General features: G+C 39.6%; 2 protein-coding genes across 13 annotated transcripts in view; one reads left to right on the top strand and one right to left on the bottom strand.

Moving 5' to 3' along the window:
• The window catches only part of PPP6R3 (protein phosphatase 6 regulatory subunit 3), a 61,683-nt gene extending 48,168 nt beyond the window's left edge, over positions 1-13,515 (top strand). For 9 of the 10 annotated variants that reach the window (XM_028735863.2, XM_077931994.1, XM_077931984.1 and 6 more), the window contains 7 exons: positions 1,700-1,830; positions 2,520-2,638; positions 3,538-3,691; positions 4,572-4,675; positions 5,784-5,934; positions 9,909-10,031; positions 12,048-13,515. In XM_028735863.2, coding sequence (XP_028591696.1) covers positions 1,700-1,830; positions 2,520-2,638; positions 3,538-3,691; positions 4,572-4,675; positions 5,784-5,934; positions 9,909-10,031; positions 12,048-12,099 — 834 coding nt within the window. In that variant the 3' untranslated portion in view covers positions 12,100-13,515. Of the gene's footprint in view, positions 1-1,699; positions 1,831-2,519; positions 2,639-3,537; positions 3,692-4,571; positions 4,676-5,783; positions 5,935-9,577; positions 9,873-9,908; positions 10,032-12,047 lie in introns of those variants that run through there. The other variant, XM_077931997.1, reaches the window with a different exon arrangement.
• A 1,271-nt stretch (positions 13,516-14,786) lies between these two features.
• LOC114600005 (solute carrier family 9 member C1-like) overlaps positions 14,787-22,904 on the bottom strand; it is a 53,518-nt gene continuing 45,400 nt past the window's right edge. For 2 of the 3 annotated variants that reach the window (XM_077931969.1, XM_077931973.1), the window contains 4 exons: positions 21,679-21,855; positions 21,120-21,257; positions 19,045-19,230; positions 16,735-17,232 (listed from right to left, as the gene is read on the bottom strand). In XM_077931969.1, the coding sequence (XP_077788095.1) occupies positions 16,969-17,232; positions 19,045-19,230; positions 21,120-21,257; positions 21,679-21,855 (765 nt within the window). In that variant the 3' untranslated portion in view covers positions 16,735-16,968. Of the gene's footprint in view, positions 15,115-16,644; positions 16,707-16,734; positions 17,233-19,044; positions 19,231-21,119; positions 21,258-21,678; positions 21,856-22,904 lie in introns of those variants that run through there. The other variant, XM_028735813.2, reaches the window with a different exon arrangement.

The raw sequence follows: 22,904 nt of genomic DNA on the forward strand, positions 1-22,904 counted from the left end.
TGGTGGCATTGTTTGTAAAGAGGAACATTTTAAGAGATTTTTTTGTGGCTTTCTGTCTTAACACTGCAGTGATTCAAGCATCTTTATCAGGAAACATTGATGGGTAGGGGTCCATAATTTTGGTCACCATGATGAGTGTTCTGCCACCCAATCTTGGAGCTGAAGGAGACAGTTGGGCTTGGCCCTGCTCTTGTGTTGCACTTTCAACATGCTCAGAGGAAGCCCAGCATAACTATAGAGATGTTCTGCGCCCCCTCCCCAACTGCAAGATGAGGTAGAAACCTGGAGCTGCTTCTTGCAGCACCTTGGAAGCAGAGTCACAGGGCAGTTCTAGGAATTAGCCCCCCACCATCTGCTCCCCAGCTTCACACTTGGTTCTGGGAAGAGCATGGGGTTGTATCTGACCTCAGTATGCATATCAAAGGCGTCAAGTTGGGGACAGAACCTTGTACTTGGGGGGCGGGAGAGGCAGAATCCTAGCGACCACATGTTCATTGACTAGTCAGTTCATTGGTCAGCCAGAATTTATCAACCCTGTTTATAAGCTTTCAAGAAGACTGGAGTTGTGTCCCTCAGCCTCACAAGAGACTAGAAATGGTTTTAACAGGTGCAGATTTAGGGGCATGTTGGTGAAGCAGCATCCAACGTACACCAGCTGTTAAGTGATGGAATGCATTGCCAGAGTGGGGCTGGTTAACTCATGGAAAGTCCTTTGGTATTCTCAGGATGGCTCTGTGTAGGTTTCTTTGATAGAGGCTGTAAAACTATTGGAGACCTAATCTTGGGACAGAATTAGTCATGGCCCTTTTTAGTTTTATTAATTAACATTAGGAGCCCTTCTTTCTGGTCACTTTCTGGTCGCTTCCCATTTGTTCTGTTGTTTTCAGATACAGTGAGTGCCCATCCAGAGTACTAAAGGTAGCTAATGTGCTATGGCAGAGACAGTGAACTGGCAGCCCACAGGCTGGGTCTTTTTTGTGGCTCTGCTATGAACTCTCCTAGTCAGATCAGGAGTGTCAGCTGTTTTAAGTTCTTTGAGGCTTCCCTTGTGTTCCAGAGGAAAACTTGCCCCATCTCCTAATTGCAGTGAGGACTAGAGAAAATACATATGCTGCTTCTCCCTTGCAATTACTCGTCCCAGGAAATGAGATCAACCCAGAGTCCTCTGGGAGGGATCTTGCATTCCCAGAGGATGAGGGCACCTGTTGAAGTGAAGCAATGTGCAAGTCTTCCACGCTGTTTTCATTCAGCTTGGCACCAATCCTTGATACCAATGCGAATTTTTTTTGGGGGGGGGGACTCATTGAGTGAGACAGTGGTTGTCCATTTCTTTGGAAGGAGAGGTCATAGGAAGACTCCAGCATGGCATAATCAACCAGTTTAAAGTGGTCAACTACCTATGAGCTGGTGATATTATGTTCTGAGAATTTTAATGCTAAATTTAAGGAACAACAGCAGAGTATTCTGACGCTATCTGAACTTTGCTTTAAACATGGAACAAAATACTTTCTACCAGAAGCCTATCTGTTCTTTACAGTTTGGGATATGAATATTAATTGTGTTGGGTAGCACTTCAGAGTTGTTGCTTTTGTTTTTTAAAACATAACATACATCATGACTAGCCACCTAAATGTGATATTCAGTGTTCATGAGTGGTGAATTTAGTCTTTGTAATTTATTTGCTTTTTATTATGTTTAGGGCAATATTGCTTTGTTTGAGGCGTGCTGTAAGGAGAGAATACAGCAGTTTGATGATGGTGGTTCTGATGAGGAAGATATCTGGGAAGAGAAGCATATTGCTTTTGCACCAGAATCTCAGAGAAGATCCAGGTAACTTTAAGATGGCAGGGAATATGTTTTGCCTCTAATTAAATCTAATCTAAAAGCTAATATATTTACCTATTTCAGCACTGGTAGGCTTGTGCCAGGTGCTTTTAGGAAGAGTAATGCAAAGATGAATATATTACATTCCAGCAGTAACTGGGATGATATTCTTATCCCTACACTACTGTTGTCTTCATAAGATCGCACGTCTTCAGCTGGTTAAGTCAGGCTTGTGTCCTGATCCAAAGTGGGTCACAACAGGAGCACTACCACCATGAAAATATATGGTAAAAAACTAAGAAATAGGGCCTTGAATTCATGTTTGGGTTAAAAGTGGGTTCTGAGTCTGAGAAGGTCAAGGATACCTGAATTAGGTGATGCAAGTGACCTAATTCACATGTCACAGTAAACCATAATTAATGTTTTGTCAGAATGCAAAGATTGATCCAGCTTCATTTCTCCCCTCTAGCCAGCAACAGCCATGATCCCTGGCTTAGTGTTACATCCCAACTAGAGATTGTTTTGTTTGGTGCGAATTTTGCCATTAACAGTGGGAAAGTTTAGATTCTGTGGTTGTCTTTTGTGTCATCAAGGCAAAAAATGGCAAACAAACAAACAAACAAACCCCTTGGGTGGTAGAAATAATATTTCTGTATGTGTCTGTTCTTTTTGTTTTTTGTTTTTTTAAAAAAAAGCTCAGGCAGTACAGACAGTGAGGAGAGTACAGATTCTGAAGAAGAGGATGGAACAAAGCAGGACTTGTTTGAGTCAAGCACCAATACAGAAGACAAGATGGAAGTAGATTTGAATGAGGGTAGGTAGTTTTTATGCCACTGCTTCTTGCTCACTTTAAGATACTGGAAGTGGAAATCTCAGACAAGCATAATTCTATTAAGCAAGGGCACTTCCAGACTGCCATTATTTTCAAGTGAGATTCCTTCGCATACCAGTAAACTCTGCTTGTGCAATTAAAGTTTATTGGAGCCTGCTTCCTCAAAACATCAAACTTTTCGAAGTAAGAAAAGTGATGGGGTAATGCAACGGAAAGTGTGGGAATAACACATTCTTTGATGCAATGTCATCTTAACCTTCCCCCCAACAAACAAATCAGAGTGAATGCTCATTAAACAGCCAACATTGTCTAATTTCCCTGCAAGACAAATCAGGATGAATGATCAAAAAACAGGTTGTCCAGAAACACTCAAAAGTGAGACAGAACTCAGTGGTTAGAACGTCCCTTCTTTGTTTTGGGATAAATTGACCACATAAGCAATAGTATATCAAACACACGGTGGCAATTAAAATGCCAGTGTTGAGCACAGATGTGTGACTAAAGCTTTGGGGTTGAAACAAGGCAAGTCTGAATCAAAGCCTCAAATATTTGTTGAACCAGTTAAACCTTAGGATCATTCTGCCTTGAGATAAAGGAAACATTCAGACAAACCTTTGGAATAGGAAACATATTTTGGAGGACTGAGGGTTATTAGGATTGGAGAAATCCAAAATCCAGAGGGTTTTGGAGTGGAATATTCTAATATTGTACTTTTGAAATCATGTATGTTCCTTAATGAGGTGTGCATTGTTTTAAGTTGCCCAAGGAATTCCCAAATCTGTTTTAACAATCTAATATTTTAAGTCCTAGTCCTATTGCAGTTTTTTTGCTTTCTTAGTTTTTTGCTTTTTTAAAAATGATAAATGTATCAATCTTTCCAGCACCTAACTGGTCAGCTAACTTTGATGTTCCTATGGAAACAACACATGGTACGAATCTGGATTCTGTTGGGTCTGATGTTTGGAGCACAGAAGAGCCAATGCCAGCAAAAGAAACTGGCTGGGCCTCCTTTTCAGAGTTCACATCTTCACTAAGGTAGGAAAGTACTGTGTTGCTTCAGGTCTTGTGAATCAAATGGAATTTAATTTTGAGTGAAAGCGCTGATACTCTTTTCATGAGCTAAGCTGAAAATTGAGGGAGTTCTGAGTCTGTGAGTGTAGGGATTTGGTTTTAAGGAGATCTTGAATTGAAAAGATTCATTCCCAGAGAGCCTTTTTAAAGCTGCAGGTTAATTTTATTACGGGAAGTCAAAATGTTTATATGTATCTCTGAATTGACAGGAGAGCTATAGGGAGAACTGTGGCGTGGGCAAGGGGAGACATAAGTGCAGGAATATTGTCTCCTCATCTGGTTCTACTTGTTCTGTTCTGACATTTGAGAATGGCTATAGAGTACTCAAGTCAGCAGCCCCAAAGCAAATATATGGGGAGTGAAAACATTTTCTTTTGTCAACCGCTCACCAAAAAGACAAAATTACTTTATTTTTGGTCGCAGCACCACCTGCAGTATCTTCTCCTCTGTAACATGGTGCTTTTTTCAGCTCTCCAGCTATTTCTATGTTTCTGTGATTGCAATATGTAGAAGTCAAATAATTTAGGTTCTCTGCTTACGTTGCAGTCTTTTCCCTTCATATCCTAATTACAACAGGGAGAGTTGAAATTATAAATGAATATTTAGCTTTCAAGTAGACATAAACTTGTATACATTGATATGTGTTCCATTTCCTTTTACTCCCTTTTGATTGCACATGAATGTTTTCTAGAACTCTCAAATTGTCAGCACAAAATGTTGAGGCATCTACTCACATGATGTAGAATGAGCAGACTGCTTCACCAATCTAAAATATAGTTCCAACGTACTTATTTTGATAAACACTAAAAATGGAATTCATCAAAGCTTTCGTTTTCTTTCAAAGTCCAAAAGATTCCTTAAGAAGTAATTCACCCGTAGAGATGGAAACCAGCACAGAGCCCATGGATCCTCTGAGTGCAAATGTAGCACTTGCAACGCAACCAGAAGGTAAGAGCACTTAAATAATTCAGACACACATATGGCTGTATATGCATTTGATACTCCATTGTTTATCATTACTTGCACAAATCACAGTGAGCCTCTGGTTCATGTGTTTGCTCCTCCTGTGTGGCTGGAAGAATTTTGGGAGCTTTTAGTTGTAATTAACTGCTGTTTGCCATATGCCTAGTTTAAACAAGCCAAGTTTGAAACAGACCAGGGTTAGTGTCAATCAGTTTATAATGCTAGCCAACAGGACAAATGGCAAATAACTGAAAGAAGTAAAGAAAAAATAATAAAAATTACATCATCATCCCAGCTACATGTGTGGAGGGAAAAGGCTCTGTGGCTTACGCACATCAGAATAAACTATGGTTTTTCATGATGTACAAACACATCAATTGTGTAAATAGGATAAGCATGTCTTGCTTTCTAAAATACAGTGGTGCCCCGCAAGACGAATGCCTCGCAAGACGGAAAACCCGCTAGACGAAAGGGTTTTCCGTTTTGGAGGTGCTTCGCAAGACGAATTTCCCTATGGGCTTGCTTCGCAAGACAAAAACGTCTTGCGAGTCTTGCCATTTTTTTCTCGCTCCCCCCCCTTTTTTCTAAGCCGCTAAGCCGTTAATAGCCTTTTAGCAGCTCAGCCGCTAAGCCTTTAATAGCTGCTAAACCGCTAATAGCGCTAATCCGCTTAGCCGCTAATGGGGTTGCTTCGCAAGACGAAAAAACCGCTAGACGAAGAGAATCGTGGAACGGATTCTTTTCGTCTTGCGAGGCACCACTGTAATGGAAATTGAAACTATGCCACTGAATGTCTTCCAAATTACATGACTGATGGATATATAAGAGGTATTAAAACCCTCTGATGTGGCTTCAAATGTGATTAGCTAGCTATTGTAAGTGATCCAAATTGCCAAATAGACTAGAAAATGGAGGTGGGGATGTTAATATAGAAAATTAAACACACTGTTATCTACCGTTTATTATCTAAACGATTGTGTTTCTGTTTTGTGATAATGAACAATTGTAAAAATGGCAAAAAATACCTTGTTCCAGAATAAAAATCAGTATTAGCTCCTGAAGCCTTTTCAGCTGTTCAAATTTGTATTTACAGCTGCAGGAAGCATTGCAATGGAGGCTGGTTCTGATGGAGAGGATGATGTAGAAAATGCAGACAAGGTGACTGAAACAGTAATGAATGGCAGTATGAAGGAGACCCTTAGCCTTACTGTAGATGCTAAAACTGAAACTGCTGTCTTCAAAAGGTAAGAGAACACTATGGCTTGATTCAGAGCATGGGTTTTGATCATTTTAATTCTTTTAATGTTGGCCTGGCATGCCATCTTTCATTTTAAAAGCATTTAAAAACAAATCCATGGCAAAACAGGGAACTCTTTTAGCATATACCTTTTTTTTTGTGAATTTCAGTGACCAGATTTTTGGGGGGGAGGGTTTTTTTGTTTTATTTTATTTTTTAGAAATTTTAATCTTCTGACATATTAGCTGCTGGATCCTGCATCTTCTGTCTCTTAAATTTGTCTGTTGCTTTTTTATTTCTGATTTTTTCCCTAATGTTCTAATTATGTTGTAAGGCACAGCGAGCATTTTAAAAGAAAGAAAGGGCATACATTTACTAAATAAAATTTATCACTAACAAAGCCTGGTCACAGAAGCCAGTTCCATATCTGAATTATTTGTTGCTTTAGAAAAAGGATACCACCACCATTTTAAAGTTGTGTGCAAATGTTATGCATCTTAGTGGAACATAGAGAGTGACGGGGCTGACCCTAAAACACTTCCCCAAAATTGTTGTTCTTAAAATGGAACCCCCGCCGCACGGGGTTGACTAGTCTCCCAAGCTATCCTTGCTAGTTTGTCTTCTGGCCAGTACAGTTTTGTCCTTTAGCATATTCTCTTCTATCAAAATAAGCTGCTCATATTGGCAATTGCACTTTTAGTAGGTTTTCACTGGCAAAATCCTTTCATCCTGTTACACAGCCACTTTATTTTCCTTTATTGTTGGAGAAGGATGTCCAGATGCTAGAGCTTTCTCAGTGTTGGTGTCCAATCTGGTATGATCTCCCTTCTGAGGAACATGATGGTGTATTATTTGGTGCTGATTAAAGATGCACCTTTTTGTGGGGGCTTATTTACTGTTTCTTGCTCATTGTTTATTTGAAGAGTTGGCTGAACCTGATGGCAGGGTGTGTGTGTTCATATAAATGTGTGTCAGATATAGGATGGGTTTATAAATGGTGAGATAGGTAAATAATTAACTACAATTTGTTCTTGAGGCAGGGCTTCTGAAAATTAAGCAAGCATTGTTCCTTTTGTGGAAGTGACCCCTCCTAGTTGCTACTGTCCAGTCTTCTCTAAGACACAACACCTTTTTTTGGTGTTGCTCTACATTTCAAATTTGATTCAGTTTTCTGACAGGAATTTTAGCACCATGACAACATTTTCAAACATTTACTTGGCTAAATTCAAGTGCAGTGCAGGATTACCAAATAGGCAGAGTAGGCACTGGCTTAAGGGCCCCGTGCTTTTTAGGGGCCCTGTGACAGTGGATCAAAATAATACTGATTTGATCTAGAAAGAAAGTTACAATCAATCTTCCCTAGTTCAGTGTCATCCCACTAGAGCATTCACATGACGGGCCCCCCAAGGTTTCAACTACCTAGGGACCTCCACAGGGTTTAATCTGGCACCGTTCAAGTGAGTACGATTTCCTTTTGAAGCAACACAGAGTTTGAGGAATTTGACCTCCAGCACATCCCACCTTAGGGGGTGCACTTGCATCGCTTCTCAGTCCTTTTTGTGGCTTCCCCCACCCCTGCAGCTTGGCGGCTATGGTGTGGCCTTCACTTTCTTATGCAGGTGGGATAAGTGCTCAGAAAAAAAGGAAAGTGTCTCCTGCTGTCCTGAAGAACAGAAATTGACACCAAGATGACAAGGAGTGGATTAAGCTGTTCTATATGAGCTCAGCATTTTCATCAAGTTAGCCACTAGTGGCACCAAGATCTCTTTGCTGATTGGGTCACTGCCACTTCAGACCCCGTAAATATATGTGAATTATGATTTTCTTTCCCATTGTGGATCACTTTGTCACCTATTCATCCACTTTGGATTGATATTTTGGGAGCTGCATCCATACTGTAGCTTGTTCGTGCTCCAAATGGCACCTGTTTTAGGAGGAAGAGTTGGTCACAATTAAGCCAAGGTCTAAAACCGTGGCTTAGTGTAGCATGTGGACTAGCTCAGTTTACTGGGTCCCCCCTATCCATATGATAACTGACACATTCTCAAAGAACTCAAACACTTAAGCTAGACAGGACTTCCCTTACGGAATTTCTGCTGATGGTTCTTCAGCAAGACATGCTCTTCTGTACACTTGGTACTTCTGTGTGCATACTTCAACCCCACCCATCAAGGAATATTGGACTGTCCATGAATGCTGCTTAAGGATGGGCTTGTCCTTTGGTTCTCCCCTTGAGAGTAGTTTGAGTCCTGGGGATGACTTTATGTCTGTCCTGTCCTGACTCTTTTCTTGGGGAAGGGTTATAGCTCATTGGTAAAACACATGCTTTTGATGCAGAAGGTCTCAAGTTCAATCCCTGGCCGCTCTGCACAAGACTGGCAAAGCCCTTGTCCAAAACCCTGGAGAGAGGTTGCCGATCAGTGAAGACAGTACTCAGCTAGATGCGCCAGTGGTCTGACTCAGTATAAGGCAGTTTTCTTCCTTCTCTGTTTTAGCATTACATATTGGCTTCTATGTTCTAGTTCAAGGGTCAGCAAACTTTTTCAGCCGTGGGCCGGTCCACTGTCCCTCAGACCATGTGGTGGGCCGTACTATATTTTGGAGAAAAAAATGAACGAATTCCTATGCCCCACAAATAACCCAGAGATGCATTTTAAATAAAAGGACACATTCTACTCATGTAAAAACACGCTGATTCCTGGACTGTCCGCGGGCCGGATTTAGAATGCGATTGGGCCAGATTCGGCCCCCGGGCCTTAGTTTGCCCACCCGTATAGTTTTACACTGTTTCTTTTAAAATTCAAAGATTTGACTCTGTCAGGTTCACCATGTCTCAAACTGAGCTTTCTCTGTATGAAAGGGACAAAGTTTGCTTAATTTCCATAAGCCTTCCCTGAAGGCTAAGTTGTAGGAGCCGATGCCAGTCTGGATCCCCTTCATCCAACAATGATAAGGAACATTCAAGGTCAGTTGAATGTTCTTATATTCATGTTTGCATTAATCATGGATGCCATCTTGTTTTGCCATCAATCTATAGCTGAATGTACAGTTGTGCAAATTAATGATTTGCTTAGCTAAGCTATTTATTTATATTCTGTCAGCATCCCACTTTGCTGCTGTTCTGTGTTTCGCTCTTTTATTTATTTAAGGGCTGCTTCATTATAGTATTTTGTACTAAAGTACAAATACCTGAAGATACATGGGTATATATTAAGTTATAAAGAGCGCACACGTGAGAATTATGCTCCCCCCCCCCAAAAAAAAGTGAGTGGGGACTGGGAAAGGATTTGATATCCACTTATATATTTTATCCTTTTTTTCAAAAGTTGTACTCTATTCTTTTCTTTTGGAAGCTGAGAACAATTTATTCTATACTGCTTATGTATCTGCTCACAAACAGTTTCTAATCTAGACTGGGGCCTAGTACAAACAAGTGGGTAGGGGAAGAAATATTGAGTCCAGATTGTACCACTTCAGACTGCAAGTTTGGGCTCACACTTTAGAAGACTCACGTAATGAACCATGACTTTTTTGGCTGCTGCATAAATAGGGCTTGATCCAAGGGCTATTTTTTCTAGGAGTTTCTTAATGGTCTTTTTTTACATTCCTTTTCTGTTCTTTCCCCCCCTCCCCCTCACTTTTGGCTTCAGAGTGTTGAAATCCTATCGGTATGTAAAGGATAATGAATGTTTTTTTTTCCATTTTGGGCACCATGTACATTCTTTATTCCTCTTTTTACTACTCTGTAATCTTACATCCTGCATTTTTTCCAGTCCAGTTCCCTTTTAAGTGAACATAAACTGATGCCAGTGATGAATGTGACCAGAATCCACAACCTTGTGCTTGTTTTCCATGTTTCAATCATATTTCTAAAATTCTACTTGCATGTGACCTCTGGACCCTTTCTACCTAAGCCCCCCACTAATGCATGATGATATCAAATGTTGAAAGCACAAATAAAACTGTAACCTGTTTCTTTAGTGAGGAAGGAAAATTGTCTACCTCGCAAGATGCTTCTTGTAAATACGTGGTGGAGGAGAACACAGAAGCTGCAGAAGAAAATCCTGTCACTCCGCAGCCTGCTAGCAGCAGTCTAGAACAGAGGTAGCTCTTTATTGCCATATTCCTTTCACAGTGTGGTTTCTTTTACCATTGGAATGAAGGATTTATTTAAGGAAATGTATTCTGCCTTGCCAAAAAACCAAAGGCAGCTTATTTGGTATCACACAAGCACTTTTAAAAATTAGTACTGTATCTAAAATTTTAAACCTAAAAGCAGCATAAGGCAATTATAATAAAGCACTATTACAGTGTTTTAAACAGTAAAAATTCAGACCATCCATTTCAACCAAAGGCAAATTGCAATAAAAATATATTTAAAAGCAGAGAAGGAAGAATATGTAGAACCACAGTCCCAAGAACCTTATAGCTTCTATTTAACAATGGAAGAAAAACCTTTATGGATGAAAAACTGTTGTGTTGGGTGGAAGTAGTCATGTACTTGTACTCTACCTTTCAGAAGTCCATGATATATATGACAGATACATAGAAGCAGAAACTGATACAGTGGTACCTCTAGATGCGAACGGGATCTGTTCCGGAGCCCCGTTCGCATCTAGAAGCAAACATAACCCGTGTCCGCGTGCGCAAGCGGCGAAACCCGGAAGTAACGCGCTCCGTTACTTCCAGGTTGCCGCGGAGCACAACTCGAACGCGCTCATCCCGAAGCACATTCGACCCAAGGTATGATTGTAATGGTAGCTTTGAAAGATGCTGATTAAACTTCAGGTTAACATTCACTGAATCATGGTCTCTTCTCCACTCCTTTTTATGGAAATGAGTGCTTTGTCTGGTTGGCACAGGAAGACTGGGAGAGAAAAAGTTCTCCGCAAATTTGTTTTTTAATGGGAAAAACTCTCTTCTCCTTGGTGTCAACATTTCTGGGAATTTTGTATCTCTGTTCATACCTGGAGGTTTGCAAAGAGCCCTCTGCCACTGCCTTCCTGGGGCCCTGTAACTAAGAGGGATGGGAAGGAGACAGATGCTGGTGCTACTCTCCAGACTCTGTTGAGATTTCTTCCTCCTCTCAGGGAAGGGAGATGCCTCCCCCCCCCCCCAGGTGTGTTAATGGGCTTTGAAAAAGGAATTGGCCGCTCTCAAAGGATGAAGGTGAGCATGGCCCCAGGTCACAGCAGGGAAATGCCCCTGCTTGCCTTTCTCCTGCTTGCAAACATTTAAGCAGAAGCACTGTTTTGTGAGCACCCGTACTCAAATATTTGTAAGGCCCACATAAATGTAACTGAGTTGCCTCAGCCATCTCCTTTTGTCTTATAACATGACCATCTGAGCCTATAAGCAGGCCTAAAGGATGATTCTATTGATGTCTCTGTTACCGCGCCCCACTTTGGGCTGTATCCCTTGCTAGTGCTTCTCAGAGTAGACCCACTGAACTTAATGAACCTAAGGTAGGTCTATTAACTTCAGTGGCTCTGAGTAGGACTAAAGTTAAATACAACCCTTGTCTCATGTAAAGCTTCCTTAGAGCACTGCCAAAATATTTTCATTTCATAGTTTAGAGCAGAGCTTTCCCAACTTTTCATGTTGGTGGCAGTTTTTAGACATGCATCGTTTTGTAACCAGAGGTTAAACTAACCCCTTTCCAGCCCCAGGAGTAGTGCAGGAAGCGTTTGCACGACATACCTACACACTGCAACTAACGTGTTGTGACACAGTTTGGAAAGCTCTGGTTTAGAGTATCTGATGTGATCACCTTCCTTAAATTCCTACACCAGCTCTCAAATAGCTCTCTCAATAGCTTTCAAAAGTGGTTCCTCCCATTTTTCTGTTCTCATATTCCACAGTCAAGTAATTCAGGATCGTGGTGCTAGAAAAGCAAAGTGTTACCAGTGCTTTTTTTTCTAGGGAAAAAAAAGTGCCAGTACTCACTGCCCCGAAATGGCCATAGGAGTGTGCAAAAAGAGCTGCTTTGTACATGCTCAGGGAAAGAGGCAGCAGGGCTCCAAGCATCACAACTTTTATCTGTTTCCTCATTTTGCATTTTTAAATTAATATAAAGGTGCACTGTGTTAATACTTGGTTCCACATTTTTTAACTTCTTAGGACTGATCAACAAGCTCTTCTAGCAGAAGCATCCGTTAATGGCCCTGTATGATATGTGATATTGACTGCTGTTGGCTGAAGAACATGAACTGATATGCAAGGATTTATGTCTCTTGAGGATTTCATCTAGAGTAATTTTGGAGCCAGTCAATGCTGCACTAATTTCGCAAGGGATCAGGACCAGCAACATTTATATTCTAGATTTTAAGACATTGTACAGAAATTCATAAGTGTAAAAATTGCACATTGAGAAATACCAAGAAATTTTTGCGTATGTTTATAATTGTATTGTTCTAAATGATGGGTGGCCTGTGAAATAAGATCTTGCCACCCTAGTAACAAAAGTAGTGATACTATAGTTAAAATGGCTGTAAGAATAGTTTTATAAAAAAGTGAATACACAAATCTAATGTATTTGAGGCATAACTATTTGACAATTAGTGACCAAAGTATTTAGCAGTTTTCATAATTCACCCTAAAAATATCTGAAGTCCATGTTTCTTTCAGTTTGGCAAAGAATTGTTCATCTGCAATGCCCTTTAAATGTTTTGGTTTTAGATTTTGAAAAATGATTTTAAAAGAATTTTGGTGTTCAACATTTTACAGCAGATTTTCAATTGGTAATTGTTTTCTGTATTGTTTAAACCAGATCAAAATGTAAGTCTATGGGTAGAGATTTTAAGTATTTATTGCTACAATTTAGTTGACAAATTGATGTTACTGTAAAGCCATACGTTCTGTTAAGTCTTTGTTTGCTTGAAACAATACCTTACAGGTGAAACACTAGAATATTTTTGAAGTGCACATGGCTTGTTGTGTATTTTAAGTGATTCACCTTTTTTAACCCATTCACCAAGATGTACTTTAATTCAGAGCATTATAAAATTAAACATTTTTGGAACAATCTTCATATTTAAAACACTGTAATCCTTTTGACAAATCAACTAAATATAATGAAATGCCCATGCTGCTCATGTAATTACAGTTCATGTGTTTTAAAGGTATATCTTTTAAATATCAAAATTGGGCACTTGAGCATGTTAATTGTTATACTTTCACTGTTTTGATCTGTGTGAAGTTTTTCATTTGTAAGTTTTAAACCAGTTTTTTTTTCATAACTGGCTTGTGTATATATATATAGTGATTATGGAAACTAATTGTAATTTATAATTTTCTATGTCATAAAATTCCAACCGCCTTCTCAAACAAGCAATATAATGTATATTGCCACATTGTCTGGTGAAAGGGTTAAAGTACTTCACCTCTTGCACTTTTAGATGCAAATCCATTTTTATTTCTTTTCATAGAAAGTTAGTCATTTATTTTTACATCATTTGTTTTCCTGACCAGTATTTAAAAGCCAAAAGGATACTCTAAACAATGGCCAATGACTTATTTTAGAAAGTGTCCCAAGCTATGTGCCTAATACTACATTGCATACAGAAATAAAGACAAATGTATACTGGTACTTCATTTTATTCTTCCCTTATTTTTAGCTTTTCAAAATGCAGTGTTCATGTAAAGTGTTCCCACCTGCATTTCAAATAAACATTTCGCTATATCGGAGGGATCTTCTACACCAAGTAGCAAAACAGGAAGCATGCTGCTGCTTACCTACTACAAAACAAAAGTGGATGCTGTCAGTTCCAGCTCACTGGTAGTTCCCATGTTCCATTTACAGTAGAAAGAGAGCAGTTTAAAACCAATGCTTTCATGCTCATGCTCATAGCATCTTTGCTTTTTTCAAAGAAACTGGAATTCATTTGGTTAGTTATGAGTATTGGCACCTTGTATGCCACAGTGGATTTCTTCATCAAAGGTGTGGTGTATTCCCACTCTGCTAAATTGTTCTCCAACTTGTAAATGTTTGCAAAGTGAAAATGTTTACTAGTTGCAGCTGCATCCCCAGGTAATTACACCAAAGTTTTCAGGCGATAAACTTTGCGAAGTGACGAGCAGGATTAAGTATCTCCAATTTATTTATTTTTTATATTTCCCACTGAGTAGTAAGTGAACAGGCCCCTTTTTGCTATATAAAACACAAACAAAAACTTTTCCCATTTCAGTATGTTCCTTTCAAAGTGTTGGAGTAATCAGGAATTGAATTCAGCTCATACTTTTCAGGATGCAAGTCTAAGGTAACAATCCTAAACTAAGTGGAATTTACTTTCAAATAAAGATTTATACGATCAACAAAGTCCACTTAACGGATTACCTGGGATCTTTTTAGTGCATGTGTGCACAACAGGGAGATAATGTGCGCTAATGGTTTATCCTTGCTTCAGAGTTGATTAAAAGTATCTGTTTTTTAAATTAAATTACAGGATGCATCTTGTTAAAAAAAAGTTTCTTCTGTTAATTCATGACTACCAAATCCTGATGTACCTAAAAGGAGCACGCCTTCCCCCCTCCCATGGAGTGAGCATGGCTTCCTTTTGCTTTCATTCCACATGATACGTAGTGGCACGAAATACCTCCCTCTCTCAGAGAGATTGTTTACCTTCTGAAAACACTTTCAAGTGATGTATATTTTACTTCATTAACTCCTTTAAAAAGCAATCTGCTCCAAGGATATTTGTGGTGGTTGTAGACAATGTGACTTTGTAACTGTTCACGAGCCCAGCATCAGTGGCTATAAACAGTCAGACCTGTGCATGTATCAAAAGGTAAATAATTCTGAAAACAATATCAATGGGCATTGTTATTGCTGTGTTCGTCTGAATTCTATTGAGGCATAAATTAGTTCAAAATTTATTACACAAATTACAACAGCTGAAATAAGATCAGATAAACTAAAAACAGTTTGAACAGTCTAGATTAGTGTGCATACATGGACAGTGCTGTTTTGCTAGCACTTGCGTCTAAGCCAAATTTTGTATAACTTTAAACCTTTCACAGAACAAAGGCTAACTAATAAAAAAACTGGCTCCATCAGCAAGCTGATATTTAACACTTAAGCTTGTTTCTCTACAAAACCTCATATCCTTGCTCTCTGGTGCTGTAACATGACATGTGTTTCTCATTATTTTTTCCCTTGGGGGTTTTTTGAGCTTAAATATGTATACTCCTGTAAAAGAGAAAATTACATGGTCATATGTCTCAGCTACATTTTCCATACAGTATAATAAACATCTAATTTAATAAATGAATTATTACAATTACTAGATTACTAGACACTTGTTTATTTTCAGACTAGTCACCTGGTAGTGAAGTGAGATCCATCAGATTTAAGTAGGTGTGACTTTTTTTATATACCCAAATGAAGATTTGAAACTGATCAATTATCACATTGTTGATAAACCAGGACCTTTTGAATCAGTCTCTCTTGTTTCCCCCCTACATATCTAAAATTCAAGGATGGAACATACTGCAGCTACTTATGCAGTCTTATCAGGAAAGCAGATGGTGGAATCATAGACTTGTAGAGTTGAAAGGGACCCAAGGACCATCTAGTCCAGGGGTAGTCAACCTGGTCCCTACTGCCCACTACTGGGTGTTTTGGGATTCCAGGTGGGCGGTAGGGGGTTCTATGGCACATGTTACTGCAGCACTGGTGGGTGGTAAGGAAATTTTACCATCAAGAAAGATGCGTTAGTGGGCAGTAGGTATAAAAAGGCTGACTACCTCTGATCTAGTCCAACCTATTCAGTTGATGGCAGTCTCATTTTATGGAAGGCTTCCTATTAACAGCCCAAAAAAGAGAACTGTGCTACACTAGCGGGCTGTAGATACTTTGGTCACTTAAGAACCCAAAGAATATTTTGCATTATTCCACTTTATGAAATTTTGATGCCTGCATTTATACTGTGGAGTAAGTCACACTGAGTTCAGTGGGTCTTACTCTTAGGTACAGGAGTATAGAAGAAGGAAACTTGTGGCTGTCTAGATGATGTTGGACTCCCAACGCCTGTTAGACCCAGGTAGCACAGCTAATGCTCAGGGATAACAAGAGTTGCACTCCAGTGACACTGAGGGCACAGATTCATCATATAGCATTGCAGGCTCAATTATTTAAGTTTACACATCCTGCATTACAGAAACGTGGTATTTCAATTTTGCTAGTTGCCATTACAAATAAGCAATTGTCTTAGTAATTTAACATGCTGGTTTGAATTCCCTTTGCATAAGCAAGCACTGCAGTAGTTTACAGTTTGAATGCCTGTCTCCTAAATGTGGTATTTCATGTATTTATTATCTCAAATGAATTGTGTGTTAAATGTTGACATTGTGTCCAGAAAGTACCCTGCTCTGAATTAAACATTTCAACTTGCCTCTATCCCACTGTTCTTCTAACTAAAGGAATGACCCTACATGAGCTTTGCAATGTACTCCCTGGTGTGGCTCTGCTGGTGCACAAATGCATCTTGTTGCTGCCTTGCCCCTCCCTTTCTTTTCCGCCGAACTGCTCTTGCATGAGACTGCTGTATTAAAAATAGTATCATATGCCCCTACAGGTATAGAAGGCAAGAAAGAAAAAGGGGAAGAACGGAAACAGGAGCCTTTCATGCAAGCAACTCCAAATCCTTATTTGGTTTGGAGCAACACTGAAGGTGTAAGAATCAAATTTGGTTTACATTTAATATACACTTATACTTACCAAATCAGAGTTTATTGTACTTGGACTGGAAAGATTCATTCCAAAAACATGTCCCAAGGCAGCTGTAAAGTTTAAAGGGCTTTAAAACTTGCATGAATTTTGGGGAATTAGAAAAAACCCTATACAATTATTAAAATACAGAACTTTTCAAATTTATCTTGTTTACATTCGCCCGTTATTTTGTAAATTTTCACTGGAAATTAAATCCCTGTAAGAAGACTTTAACTATCCTGTTTATTGTGGCTGAATCCAGTGTGTCCCATCTAGGAATGGACAGGCTTCTTTCATTCATGAAAGGAACTGAGATCCAACAAAGGAGGCACGCTAGAGGGGGGGGAGGCAATTCTGGCCAATTCCTCCTCCTATCTCCCATGCAACTCCTATGATGAGTACTGCCAATTTTATGTCCTCCCTCCCTGCTCCATTCTCCTCTTCCAGCATGGCTGAGAGTTTGAGTTTCATACCAGGTCGCCGAGATGAATGATAGTGGCCCTCAGTGCTGCTTGAGGATGCTGCAGGGTTCTTTCGTGCTCCTTGCTCTGAACTTCGTACAACCAGCAGTTTTGTTGATGATGCAGTGCCTTGTACCTAGAATATTGCCATGGTAATCATTCTTTTTGAAATTAATTCATCTGAGCTTAATACAAAGATGGAATAACACCTCATCCAGGCAGCAGCCTTCTTCATAGCTTCTACATAAAAGTTAAATTAAGCTGAGCACAATAATGGCTCAGTACAATTTTAATTTTAATTTTAATAATACTCAATAAGGAGAGCCACAACTCACCCTCTCAACACACAAAATTATCAAGAGGCATGTTTGGGCTTAATATTTCCAAATACTCTCTTACTACATTTTCTCAAGACACAGTAGCATGATATCCCACCCTTGTACCCCCGACTCTCATGAATGATTTTATGATTTTCCCCCAATTAGGATTTTGGTCTAAAGCCTTTTTTTGTACTTCTGTAAACCCTGAGTTTCCTCTGAATCTGCTAATGACTTCCTCTTGTGTGTGGATAAGTAAAATTTTTGTCACACAAGCTTCCCTGACTGATGCTATCCCTCCAGTTGCCAGAGAAAGGCACAGCAACAATCTTCTCATGGCTGTTCCTGGAAATAAAATGGCTGAGATGTGCTCAGCAGTGACAAACCAGAACTGAGGGGCATTGACAGGAGAGAAGCCCTCAACTCAATAAATGACACATAACATGTCAGAAACAAATTCAAAAAATTTCCACTTTGAAATAGGCTTTGGCATTTTCACATCTATTAATTTCCCCAGCAGTAGAAAATCTGCATTAATAAAGGTGGAGAAGGTCTAGGGATTTTAATTTCGGGTGTGAAAGTGTTTTTTTCTTTTCTTACAAATTTTATTGTCTTCCAAGACAAATACATGTACAGCTGTTAATTTTTGTGTGCAATGGTTTTCAAGTTGTGGGGGTCCAGATGTTTTCCCTTCAGGAAATACCACTGCTGTGTTTTACAGACAAGGTGTCGCTGTGGTCTAAACAACTCAGCCTCTTGGGCTTGCTGATCAGAAGGTCGGCGGTTTGAATCCCCGTGACAGGGTGAGCCCCGTTGCTCAGTCCCGGCTCCTGCCCACCTAGCAGCTCAAAAGCACGCCAAAAAGTGCAAGTTGATAAATAGGTACCGCTCCGGCGGGAAGGTAAACAGCATTTCCGTGCACTGCTCTGGTTTCGCCAGATGCGGCTTAGTCATGCTGGCCACATGACCTGGAAAAACTGTCTGCGGACAAATGCCGGCTCCCTTGGCCAGTAAAGCAAGATGAGCACTGCAACCCCAGAGTCATTTGTGACTGGACTTAACTGTCAGGGGTCCTTTACCTTTGCCTTATATTTTAGAAAATCACAGAAAACATTATGCCCCCAATCTAACTATGTTTACAACAGCATGCATTTTTGCATGCAGAGTCAAACCCTAGAACACACTACAAAGTAGCTGTGGCTACTATCAAGTGGCAGGAAGCACATTTCTATGTACCAGAAACAGCTAAGGATGCGGTTGCAGAAACTTGCTTACCTGCATGCTGTTAATGTTGCAATGAGAGGCAATCTATGGATTGTGGTTTAACACATGTTGTGAACATTCATTCAAAGATATCCATGATATAACTGATAACAGTGACACAAGTTCCTTATCCAAGCTGTTTCCTGAATTGGGGTGTGTGTGTTTATTTATTTATTTATTTTATTTATTTCATTCCGTACAAGCCAACAACTGTCCCAATGTAACACTAAAATAGAACAGCTCTGGTGACCATTTTGTTTTGTTTTTAAAAATACTTGGAAACACCAAAGACTACTCTTTTCCTCTTCTTCCCCCTCTTTCCAGTGCTGAAGATATACTATGAATTAGTTAGAGGGAAACATCCTTACCTGATGGCAGGTTTTAGGTAAAAGAAATGGCGCATAGTAACGCTGCCCTAGTTGACAATCTAGAACAGTTCCGTGTACAAGAATGACCTCATCCATACTCCCATCAAAAATGTCACATTTGGTGTGGTTTGGTACATCCAGCAAATAAATATTGGAAAGTTGCACACACATCTTGTAATTCCAGTCCTACAATGAAAAGTCATATGATACAGTTTCTGCAGTTGTTTATAGAAGTTGAAATATGATATGAGTATCGTGGATTAAACTTTAAATAGCTCAAAGAAAATCAGTCTAGCATTGGTAAGTCTATATTTACATTTTATTTAGTGGTGCTGTTAGGCTTTCTGTTTTATACTGTTGCATATGACAATATGACTTGGTAAATGGAGGTATGTGTACTTACCTTCATTATTTCCTTGGCCTGTTCGCTAAGCAAGTAAATTATGTAAAAGATTGCCCAGCATAAGCAGTTAGTTTTCAAGTTAATAGTTTTGAATGTATTCTACTTAGTTATCCCCTCATTATGCTTTTATTAAAAAGGTAAAGGTAAAGGACCCCTGATAGTTAAGTCCAGTCACAGACGACTCTGGGGTTGCGGCGCTCATCTCGCTTTAGAGGCCATGGGAGTGGGCATTTGTCTGCAGCCAGTTTTTCCAAGTCATGTGGCCAGCATGACTAAGCCGCTTCTGTCACAACGGAACAGCGAAACCAGAGCAGTGCATGGAAACGCTGTTTACCTTTATCTACTTGCACTTTTTGGCGTGCTTTCGAACTACTAGGTTGGCAGGAGCTGGGAACAAGCAACAGAAGCTCACCCCGTCGTGGGGATTCGAACTGCCTACATTCTGATTGGCAAACCCAAGAGGCTCAGTGGTTTAGACCACTTTTATTAACAAAGTTTAAAATGGAAGTTTTACACAACAATCCAGTCAGACAATCTAAAATGACGAGCAAACAAATCCACACCCCTACACAACCTTGATTACACCATTTCAGCTGTAACAACAATTTAGTTAGTTATCTACTATGTGTAACAACCTTGGTGTGCCATTCTATTAACCCAATTATTTAATCCAAGACAACAACAAAAATCACATACTCCATTTTACTTTCCCTTTATTGTATGTCAGTTTTAGACATTTTAATGCCAATGAACATTTCAGTTCAAACTCCATAGTTGATTGAAGTTATGCTTTTTTCTAGTATTCCAACAACCATAAGCAAGTTATGAATTAATTAAAGTCTAGTCATGGTCTAACTCCTCTAGATAATCTAGTATAGAATAGAACTGGGGAGACAATAGGTTCAAATCCCCATTCAGTCATGAAGCTCACTGAGGATGACCTTTGGCCAGTAGAGTATCTCCGCCCAATCTATTTCAGAGTTGTGAGAATAAAAAGGTTGCTGGACCACAGATAGATCCAAGTGAGCAACATGTTCCAATGAAGACTGGGAGTGGACTCCACCCCTTGCAGAAAACTTCAGCACCTTAAGAGGGTGAACCCTCTGACCTGAAGGGGGACACTCCTCTGATTCACAGCCTCCCTCCTGGTGCACTCCTTACACTGCTGGATTGACGGTGTACACTGTGAATGAAGCTTTTGGTTCTTCAGGCTCAGGGAAGGTTCCTCTCGAGTCTGGGGTCTGGCCCTATAGGTCTTAGTGGTCCAGAAGGTTCCTCTGGGGGCTTCTGTCCAACAGCATCGTGTTCACCTTCTACGCCAGGCATAGGCAAACTCAGCCCTCCAGATGTTTTGGGACTACAACTCCCATCATCCCTGACCACTGGTCCTGTTAGTTAGGGATGATGGGAGTTGTAGGCCCAAAACATCTGGTGAGCAGAGTTTGCCTATGCCTGTTCTACGCATTCTCCAAAATTCACCCTCACTATGGCTTTGCCTGATTTTAATGGGAGGAGCCACTCACTGCAAAATTGGTAAAATACTGACCAGTTAAATATGCCTAATTGTCTCACATAAATTTAAGATGTAGATTTCTATACGGTTTTTTTTGTGTGTGACTGCAAACAACACAGATGTATTACATATTACACATGCAAGAACACATGTGCCTACCTGGTTAGGAAGGTTTTCCTTGAAAGTTCTGAGAGCAATATCAAGAGCAAGTTTCAGCCATATTTTATATTCTAGGGAGGGGGGTTCCAAAAACTTATCAAAAGCTTCTAGCAAATCATCTATAGAGATAAAACATGTCTGAAAAAATAAAACAAGAAAATGAGAAATGATAACCTTTAATCAAAGCAACGGTGTTGGCATATTTCCAAACATTTTGAGTGCTACATTCTAAGAAAGAATTAGAGTGAAGATAAATTCTGCATAATTAAAATTCTTGGTTCAGTTTATTTAAATTATATATTCCTAAGGGGAAAGAGACATTTCTGTATTTAAATTCAATTTCTTAAGAATTATCGCACAGTGAGAAGTGAATGCTGGTTATGTTCTCATGCTGTAAGACAAAATTTGTAAGAATTCCCAAATTCAAAACTGGATTAAAATGTAAAAAAATAGGTTTCACTAATACACAGAATTTCACTTCTGCTCTAGTTTAAATCTATTGCCAATTATTAAGCAAAATGAATTTCATGTAACGTATTGGAAAGCAGAATTCTCCAACCTGCACAGCAGTTTCACATGTAACTCCATACTCCATTTCTTGCTTCGTCAGGCAGTTGAGTTCTCCTATTATAGCCCCAGCAACCAGGTAGTCTGTATAGGAAGTGACTGGAAGACGTGCACGGATTTCTTTAAAAGCTTCTTTGCTAACTCCATAACGAGGAATGGAACCAGAAAGCTAGTAAACAATTTTTAAAGGAAGGAAAACAATATTTAATCTCAGATAGAAAAAAAGTAAGATCTGCTGTAGATCTTTGGCAGCTTTCAACTGAATAATTGCACAGGCAAAACTACTTCTGCATACCCAATGGGATTTCCCTGCTCTCACCCCTTGCTGTACGCAGATCTGCTCCAGAGGGATTTTGGAATTGGAGCTAGACACTAGAGCAGAGTTGAGGGGTGAAGGGGATGGAGAGGAGGATGTTACATCACACAAGGAGAAATCCTTACACTGATGGGAAGATTGCCTGAATTCCACCCCTTGTTCCAGTAATAACTTTCAAAATCTATACTTGCTACATTTTCAGAAAAGTACAATACTAAGACTGCAATTCTATACATGTTAATGCTTTTTTTTAATATATTTATTGCAATTTTCAAAAAATACATGTTAATGCTGAGGGAAGTCATACTGTGTTCAAAAGGAACTCATTGAAGTTTACTTAAAAATAATAAATACATCATTATTTCTCTTCTCACACAAATGCAACTACATGCAAATGCTGACCATGTCAAGATTCACATTTCTTGCACCATTTAAACAAATATGTAGATACATTCGTAACACCAGCTAGCCATCTCTGAAACATGTTCTGCTTGCTATCAAATGGTGGCTTTCATACTTTTGGCTAAATTCTTTAGCTCCTTCTTATGATCGGAGATCTTGTGCTTAACAGAAGGGACATGACCCTCCTGCTCCAATTCCAGAATTAGGTTATGCTAGGGCCATAAGACCATCATTGTGGTGTATCTCTGGACTGCAGAAAGTAGGAAGATTTGAGCTGAGTCAACCGTTCCTCACACTGCAGGTCTTCCTCAGCAGCAGTGATATCTGTACCTCCATAGAGAGTAGGGGTCCTGCCAAAGACCTTAAAAATAGGTAAAGTGTTGGACTTCAACATGTTGGACTTCAACATGGCTGCCCACTATGAATCAGAGGGGGAGGTGTGACCATTTGGGAGACTTCTGGGTTGGCTGACTGAAAATGTTTGTATTTCCCCTAGTTTC

The sequence above is a fragment of the Podarcis muralis genome, chromosome 1, assembly GCF_964188315.1.
Source record: "Podarcis muralis chromosome 1, rPodMur119.hap1.1, whole genome shotgun sequence".
NCBI lineage: Eukaryota > Metazoa > Chordata > Lepidosauria > Squamata > Lacertidae > Podarcis > Podarcis muralis.